Source organism: Nyctereutes procyonoides, unplaced genomic scaffold (assembly GCF_905146905.1).
Source record: "Nyctereutes procyonoides isolate TBG_1078 unplaced genomic scaffold, NYPRO_anot_genome, whole genome shotgun sequence".
Classification (NCBI taxonomy): domain Eukaryota; kingdom Metazoa; phylum Chordata; class Mammalia; order Carnivora; family Canidae; genus Nyctereutes; species Nyctereutes procyonoides.
The window spans coordinates 41,017,361-41,025,673 of NW_026575133.1; the positions used below are offsets into that span (position 1 = coordinate 41,017,361).

Genomic DNA, 8,313 nt, shown 5'->3' on the forward strand with positions numbered 1-8,313 from the left:
CGGGGGACGCCGCGGCGCGTGCGGGAGCTGGTGGCCACCCGGGGCCTCCCGCTTGCCCCACCCTCGGGCGCCCACGGGGGCCGGGCCCCAGGCCCTCTCCGGTAGGAGCCGCGGCGCGGCCTCCGGCCTCTGGACCCAGGCCTGCGCCCCTCCGCGTGGTGCCCGTGAGCCCCGTCGGGCCCGCGCCTCTCTGACCCCGCGCCGCCCTCCCCGCAGCCGCGGCCCGGGAGCCATGCGGAGGCCCTCCGGGAGGCCGGCGGCGCGGCGCGGCGCGGCCCGTAGCTGAGATCGCCGAGGGCTGCGCGGCGGCGGCGGCGGCGGCGGCCGCAGCATGGAGACCCCGTACTCGATGACGGCGCACTACGACGAGTTCCAGGAGGTCAAATACGCGAGCCGGTGCGGCGCGGGGGGCGCGCGCGGGGCCTCGCTGCCGCCCGGCTTCCCGCGGGGCGCGGGGCGCGGCGCCTCCGGGGCCCGGGCGGGGCTGCCGCGCTGGAACCGGCGCGAGGTGTGCCTGCTGTCGGGGCTGGTGTTCGCCGCCGGCCTCTGCGCCATCCTGGCCGCGATGCTGGCGCTCAAGTACCTGGGCCCGGGCTCGGCGGGCGGCGGCGGCTGCTCCGAGGGCTGCCCCGAGCGCAAGGCCTTCGCGCGCGCCGCCCGCTTCCTGGCCGCCAACCTGGACGCCAGCATAGACCCGTGCCAGGACTTCTACTCCTTCGCGTGCGGCGGCTGGCTGCGGCGCCACGCCATCCCCGACGACAAGCTCACCTACGGCACCATCGCGGCCATCGGGGAGCAGAACGAGGAGCGGCTGCGGCGCCTGCTGGCGCGGCCCGGGGGCGGGCCCGGCGGGGCGGCCCAGCGCAAGGTGCGCGCCTTCTTCCGCTCGTGCCTCGACATGCGCGAGATCGAGCGGCTCGGCCCGCGGCCCATGCTCGAAGTCATCGAGGACTGCGGGGGCTGGGACCTGGGCGGCGGCGGCGGCGGCGAGCGCCCGGGGCCCGCGGCGCGCTGGGACCTCAACCGGCTGCTCTACAAGGCCCAGGGCGTGTACAGCGCCGCCGCGCTCTTCTCGCTCACCGTCAGCCTGGACGACAGGAACTCCTCGCGCTACGTCATCCGCGTGAGTGCGTCCCCTCCGCGGTGACCCCGGGGGCCCGGACCGGGAAGGAGGCGCGCCACGGCCTGGCACGCGCACCCCGCGCTGGGCCACCGTGCACCGGGCGGGGAGGGGGAGCGCGCACCCCCGTGCATTGGGGTGGGGGAGGGGGGAAGCAGGTCCCCCCGCGCTGGGCCACCGTGCACGGGGCGGGGAGGGGGGGCGCGCACCCCCGTGCATCGGGGTGGGGAAGGGGGAAGCAGGCCCCCCGCGCTGGGCCCCCGTGCATCGGGGTGGAGAGGGGGAGCGCGCACCCCGCGCTGGGCCACCGTGCGTCGGGGCGGGCGGGGAGGGGGGAGCGCGCACCGGCATCGCGCGGGAGGAGGCCGCAAGTAATTTCCCTCGAGTAATTGCGGTGTTTAGTGGAGCCGCGGGAGCCGCAATTTCCCCAGCAATTTCCCCATCGGGCGGCCGCGAGAGGGGTGTGCCAATGGGCTGGGGCGGGCCAGCGTGCCAGTGGCCCCAGCGCTCCGCGTGGCCCTCTCGAGTGCCCTTCATAGGTGGGGATGGTGCAGGCTTCCGGGAGGAAGGATGGGGGCACGGGCTCCCCGCCGCCTCCCAGTGTCCCCGCCGGCTAGGCTAGGCCGGTGAAGCCCGGGAGCGGCCGGGGTTTCTAACAGCTTCTCTGGATGGAGGCAGGGGTAGTGTATTTGTGCTCCTGCGGCTTGTGACAGTGGACATCTGGCACATCCCCTGGTTGGCCATTTGGACAGAACTTCAGTCTGTTTGCAGGAACCTGGCATGGTGACCTCTGATCGCTGACCTCTGACCTCCTCCTTCTCCCCAGATTGACCAGGATGGGCTCACTCTGCCGGAGAGGACCCTGTACTTAGCTCAGGATGAGGAGAGTGAGAAGGTATGGGGGCATGGGCTGGGATTGCAGGGAAGGCCTGGGGCTCCAGGAGAGAGGGACTAGGGCCTGACACTGACCCCACCCGTGAAATGTCCCCTCTGGGTGCAGATCCTGGCAGCGTACCGGGTGTTCATGGAGCGCCTGCTCAGCCTCCTGGGAGCCGAAGCCGTGGAGCAGAAGGCGCAGGAGATCCTGCAGCTGGAGCAGCGGCTGGCCAACGTGAGCAAGGGCACAGCCATGGGCTTGGGGGAGGGGAATAGGCAGGGGGGGTCAACTCTCATCTCCACCCCCAGATCACAGTGTCAGAGTACGATGACCTCCGGCGAGATGTCAGCTCCATGTACAACAAGGTGACGCTGGGGCAGTTGCAGAAGATCACCCCCCATGTGAGTGCAGACCACCGTGATGGGGGGTACGGATCTTGGGGCTCCCGGCCTGTCCCTTCCTCAGGGCCGGGCGAGGCCTTCCATGGCCATGGATTCCTGTGTCCTCCTGTGTCTCTCTCGGACTCCCTTCTGTTCTCTGTGGTCCCTGCTACACCCAGTCCTACTGTCCTCTACCCACGACAGCTGCAGTGGAAGTGGCTGCTGGACCAGATCTTCCAGGAGGACTTCTCAGAGGATGAGGAGGTGGTGCTGTTGGCCACAGACTACATGCAGCAGGTGTCCCAGCTCATCCGCTCCACACCCCGCAGGTACAGTGGCCAATCACCCACCCCTGCACACCCGCACCTCGGGGCCCCTCCCCTGCACCCTCTACTTGTTTGCTTGGTGAGCTTTGAATTCCCGTTTTCACTTCTGTCCTGTGGCCACACTGGGGAGGCATGTGAAGAGCACTGGAATAGGAGTCCAGATTCCTAGATTCAGACTGGGCTCTCACCTGCTGCCTGGGCCCCTGGGCAGGGCTTGTGAGCTTCCTGAGGTGCAGTTTGCTCATCTGGGGATAGTGAGGCTGAGTGAGTCCAGACTTTAGAGGGGCCACCTAGGGAAGAACTTCCCTGATCTCTGCCCACCTTGGGGAGGAGCAGAGCACCTCTCAAGGCCAGGCCTGGGGCAGATAGTCACCTGGAGTGCCCATTGTCCTACCCTGTCTCAAGTCAGCACTGGCACTCTGCTAGGTGGCCAGAGGTGTGTCCTACTACGTGTGGGCCCAGCCTTTTTCCCTGCCCGGGGCTCAGGCCACTCTGACTTCCGCCTCCATGTACCCAAATGATCCTCACTCCTTTGTGGGTGCTAGGTCTAATCCCAGCCTGGAGGGTCTGGAGTGGATGGGGTGGTGCTCATAGCACACGAGCTTGTCTGGACACCCAGCTGTCTCACCTGGCCCTCAGGATCCTGCACAACTACCTGGTGTGGCGTGTAGTGGTGGTCCTGAGTGAGCACCTGTCACCGCCATTCCGAGAGGCACTGCACGAGCTGGCCCGTGAAATGGAGGGCAGTGACAAGCCACAGGAGCTGGCCCGTGTCTGCCTGGGCCAGGCCAACCGCCACTTTGGCATGGCACTTGGAGCTCTCTTTGTACATGAGCACTTCTCAGCTGCCAGCAAGGCCAAGGTCAGGCTGCCCTGGGCTTGGGGGTTGGGTGCGGGTGCTGGGCTGGGCATAGAGTCCTCCCATGGCCTTGATCTGAGAATGGGGAGTCCCACAGATCCCCTTGCAGACAGGGGCTCAGCCCTCTCTGAGTCTCCAGACTACTTCTCACCAGGGAACCTCCCCCAGGAAGCCTACCTGGTCTATCAGCCCCAGGAGGGCTTCCCCCTCAGGCTCCTGCCCCCCTTCTCCGCCATGCTCAGTAGGTGCGGCCTTAGGGGAATGTATGTGATCATTGCTGGAGCAGTTTGCTTTCAGACTATGAGCTTCTGGTTGGGGGTGCAGGGCCTGGATCCCCACCTGGGAGGGCTCCCCTCAGTGTTCAGCACCGACCCTTAGGACGAGGAAGTGATACTGAATTAGTGGTACCTCTCCTCAAGGGTCAACCCTGTGATCCCTGGCTCTTGATCCTGCAGGTACAGCAGCTTGTGGAAGACATCAAGTTCATCTTGGGCCGGCGCCTGGAGGAGCTGGACTGGATGGATGCCGAGACCAAGGCAGCTGCTCGGGCCAAGGTGAAGTGGATCCTGTCCCCGTTCGTAGGTTCCACAAACACTGAATGCCTACTGTGTGCCAGGCTGGGGTAGCAGAAGAGGCAAAGATGCCCCTTGTGGAGTTGTCATCACCTGGGCTGGTCCCCCCTGTCCTAGAGCCCACTTCTAGGCCTAGAGCTTTCTCCCTGGGGCTGGGGGGCCGTCTCCCTAGGCCCTGGCCCACTCTTGCCATCCTCTCGCCCACAGCTCCAGTACATGATGGTGATGGTGGGCTACCCGGACTTCCTGCTCAAACCCGAGGCTGTGGACAAGGAGTACGAGGTGGGTCTCCCCTGGCCCTACCCTGCCTGACTGGCTGGGCTGCAGACCCTTGGTCAGGACCCCCAGGGAGGCCCAGCACCACCACAGAGAAGGAGTCATGGCCCTCGGCTGATGGCCCCTGGGCGGACATGGGGCCTGCACAGCCCTGGTCTGGCCATTTATATCCCTGGCTTGCCGTTGAGAGCTGCCCATCCCCTGCACAGTTCGAGGTCCACGAGAAGACCTACTTCAAGAACATCTTGAACAGCATCCGCTTCAGCATCCAGCTCTCAGTCAAGAAAATCCGGCAGGAGGTGGACAAGTCCACGTGGGTGCCTGGCCCAGAGCTGGGGGAGTCAGGGAGGGTGGGTGGGCGGGCGGGGCAGAGAAGCTCCTTGCCGGGGACAGGCGGCTGGTGGGGCAGACGGCCTCAAAGCCGGCGGTGCAGGTGTTGGGGGTGATTGGGGGACTCCGAGGTGGTGGGGGTGGGACAGGACAGGTGGTGGGGGTGGGACAGGACGTGGCTACAGGCTGGGCCACTCCTTCAAGGAGCACACGTGGGAGGTGGGGGTGGTGGGGGAGCGAGTGCGGGCCCCTAGCTGACCCCACCTCCCTGCACAGGTGGCTGCTCCCACCACAGGCCCTCAACGCCTACTACCTACCCAACAAGAACCAGATGGGTAAGGGGGCGTGTCCCGCACGGGGTGGGGGGGGCCCCTGCAGGCAGGGCTCCTCTGACCCTGCCCTCTGCGCAGTGTTCCCTGCAGGCATTCTGCAGCCCACGCTCTACGACCCGGACTTCCCGCAGTGAGTGCCCCGCCTGGCCAGAGCCCGGCCATCGTCTGGGGCTGCATGAACGCTGCTCAGGGTGTCCTGCCCCGGGCTGGGCCCAGCAGTCACCACGGCCACCACCCTGGGTCCCCATAGCCTTAGGTCAGCCTTGGTTATTTAGGAAACTGTGGAGCTTTTCATCCTCTCCTCTCCTCTCCTCTCCTCTCCTCTCCTCTCTCTCCTCTCCTCTCCTCTCCTCTCCTCTCCTCTCCTCTCCTCTCCTCTCTCTCCTCTCTGTCCTGAGTTCCTCCTTTCCCAGTTTGAGGCTTCATCAGGTGTTTCAAAAGTGGAGTGACCCTAGTGATGAGGAAACAGGCCAGGTCCCAAGTGGGCTGCCTCAGTTTCCCTCCTGTCTTCCTCCAACTCGGTCTCTTCCCCTATCCCAGCTCTGTTAGGGATCGTTTCCTAAAAAGCAGTTGCAAAGGCATCACTGCCCCTTTTACGTATTGCATGAGGAACCTGAGGCATAACTGCCCCAGGACTGGGAGGACTCCGGTATGGCCTCCCTGGGCCACTGTGGTTGGCCTGCCTGGGGCCTCCCGGGGCCTGGGCAGCAGCGTGCAGCTCCCAGGAGGTGGGCGAGGCTGGGCCTGACGCTGCTGCCCTGGGCCCAGGTCTCTGAACTACGGGGGCATTGGCACCATCATCGGACACGAGCTGACCCATGGCTATGACGACTGGGGTGAGGCCCGCGGTGGCGGAGGGGGTATTGTGGGAGGGGAAGGACAGGCAGCGGGGGGCAGGGTGGTGACGGGCTGATGTGAGACCCTGCAGCCCTTCTGTCCCCACTGGCCAGTGGGTAGATGGGGGAGGGGTTTTGGGGATGAGGGTCAGCCTCAGCCACCCCCCCCACTGCCCACAGGGGGCCAGTATGACCGCTCGGGCAATCTGTTGCACTGGTGGACGGAGGCTTCCTACAGCCGCTTCCTGCGCAAGGCGGAGTGCATCGTCCACCTGTACGACAATTTCACCGTCTACAACCAGCGGGTGAGACCCCTTTGCTCCCCTCCAGGCCCAGTTGGGCACCAACTAGGGGCATGCACACTTGCGTGCACACACGTGTGCCTGGGTCCCTGTACGCATGCCCGGGTTTTTTTTTTTTTTTTTAAAGATTTTATTTATTGATGAGAGACACAGAGAGAAAGAGAGGCAGAGACACAGGTAGAGGGAGGAGCATGCAGGGAGCCTGATGTGGGACTCGATCCCGGGACTCCGGGGTCACGCCCTGGGCCGAAGGCAGGCGCTAAACCACTGAGCCACCCGGGGATCCCCATGTGCCGGGGTCTTGCACACACTCACTGGGGCGCATGAACAAGTTCTCACAGACTCCTGGGACATGGGGCACAACGCGTTCAGAGCCACGTAAACCCTCTGGGAAAAGGAAAGAGGGTGGGCAGGGCCCAGGGCAGCAAGGCCAGTGGACTGCAGACAGCCCGGGCCTCTTCCGCTCTCGGCAGGTGAACGGGAAGCACACCCTTGGTGAGAACATCGCGGACATGGGTGGCCTCAAGCTGGCTTATTATGTGAGCTGCCCCTGCCTGGCCCTTCATTCCGTGGGGGGAGGGTGGGGATGATAAGGACGCAACTAGGGACATAGGCACCCCTGCCTTCCCAGCCCTCAGAGATCTGGCCTGGGAGGGGCGGGGCCTGTGATTGGCAGGGGGGCCACGGGAAAAGGAGGGATTCCCAGGCTGTCTTTCTGGGAGAGCAAGGAGGGCTGCCTGGAGGGGGTGAGGGCTGCCTGCCGTTAGCCCTCCTGGAAGGAGCACAGCTCAGGGAAGTTGGGAGGCAGGATGCCCAGGGCTCAGGGGCCGGTGAGGGGCTGACTGGGTGGAGGCTGAGTCAGGTCACCACCCTGGGGCACCGCAGCTCCACACTGTCACCCCCAGGCCTATCAGAAGTGGGTGCGGGAGCATGGCCCGGAGCACCCGCTGCACCGGCTCAAGTACACGCACAACCAGCTCTTCTTCATTGCCTTTGCCCAGGTGGGCCAGGTGGGGGCGGGTGGGAGGTGGTGGGGATGGGGACAGCTGTCAGCCTGTCCTCGTGGGTGCCAGCCCTGGGAGGCGGTGGTCCCGTGGGTTCTGCTCAGGCAGCAGGGCCCAGTGTGCTGCAGGGGTTTGCAGGGCTTGCTCAACGGACTCCTTGGCTTCTTCTTTCCCTTTCCTTCCTTCCCCCACCACGGGGCCCAGAACTGGTGCATCAAGCGGCGGTCACAGTCCATCTACCTGCAGGTGCTGACCGACAAGCATGCACCTGAGCACTACAGGTACGCCTGCCTGCCCGCCTGCGCCCCATCCCCTCCTTGTGTCTGGGGTGGGAGCAGGCGGGAAGGGGAAGGGGCAGCTGGGACTCCCTCCAGGTAGGTCTCTCCTCCTGCCCCAGGGTGCTGGGCAGCGTGTCCCAGTTCGAGGAGTTTGGCCGGGCCTTCCATTGCCCCAAGGACTCGCCCATGAACCCTGCCCACAAGTGCTCTGTGTGGTGAGCCTGGCCATCTGCCCGCACACCCTCGCTGCCTGCCCTGCACGAATTGCCTCCCTGCCAGCTGCCGGGGCAGGCATGAACCCGGCACTGGTCCTCGCTGGGTGCCACCCGCCTTCTGAGCCCCTCCGGGACCTGGCCTTCCTGCTGTCCCTCACCTCAGGAGGGGCCCAGAGCAGGCCTGAGGCTGGGCTCCAGGAGGGCGTGGGGGAGAGATGCGGGGGTCCCCAATACTGGCTCTAAGGAGCCAGACCGCCCCCCTCCGGCCAGGCCGGATTGTACAGGCCCCACCTTCACTGTGTTCTTGCTGCTAAGTCTGGTCAATAAACTGCTGTACTGTCGCCATGGTTTCTTCAGGGGCCTCTGGAGCAGGTGGGGCTGGAGGGGCCCCCTTGGTGGGGAGGCTCAGGCCCTTAGCACAACGGGGACCCTAGACAAGACCTGGCCCCTTCCTGTCCCACCTCCCTGGGTCTTCTGTCTTTTCCACCAATCAGCTGTTCCTCCCTTCCCTGCAGTCCTGCCTCAGCTCCCATGCGGTTCTGGGGGTGCCCCTAGACAAGGCTGGGGGGTGCCTGAACACCAAGCCCCGAGGGGGCTGTACTCCAG

General features: G+C 65.5%; 1 protein-coding gene across 4 annotated transcripts; it reads left to right on the plus strand.

Moving 5' to 3' along the window:
- The first annotated feature begins 331 nt into the window (after positions 1–331).
- ECEL1 (endothelin converting enzyme like 1) lies at positions 332–8,021 on the plus strand. 4 transcript variants are annotated; one of them, XM_055300077.1, is made up of 17 exons: positions 332–1,123; positions 1,947–2,015; positions 2,121–2,231; positions 2,306–2,398; positions 2,582–2,706; positions 3,343–3,565; positions 4,018–4,116; positions 4,342–4,416; positions 4,620–4,723; positions 5,017–5,075; positions 5,151–5,202; positions 5,841–5,908; positions 6,089–6,213; positions 6,684–6,749; positions 7,116–7,211; positions 7,419–7,495; positions 7,612–8,021. In XM_055300077.1, the coding sequence occupies exons 1-17, from the start codon at positions 332–334 to the stop codon at positions 7,709–7,711; spliced, it is 2,334 nt and encodes a 777-aa protein (XP_055156052.1). In that variant the 3' UTR covers positions 7,712–8,021. The 4 variants fall into 4 exon arrangements, with proteins under 4 accessions (XP_055156052.1, XP_055156053.1, XP_055156050.1 ...); XM_055300078.1 differs by having other exon boundaries at positions 7,096–7,211; positions 7,612–7,711; XM_055300075.1 differs by having other exon boundaries at positions 7,116–7,495.
- The last annotated feature ends 292 nt before the right edge of the window (positions 8,022–8,313 follow it).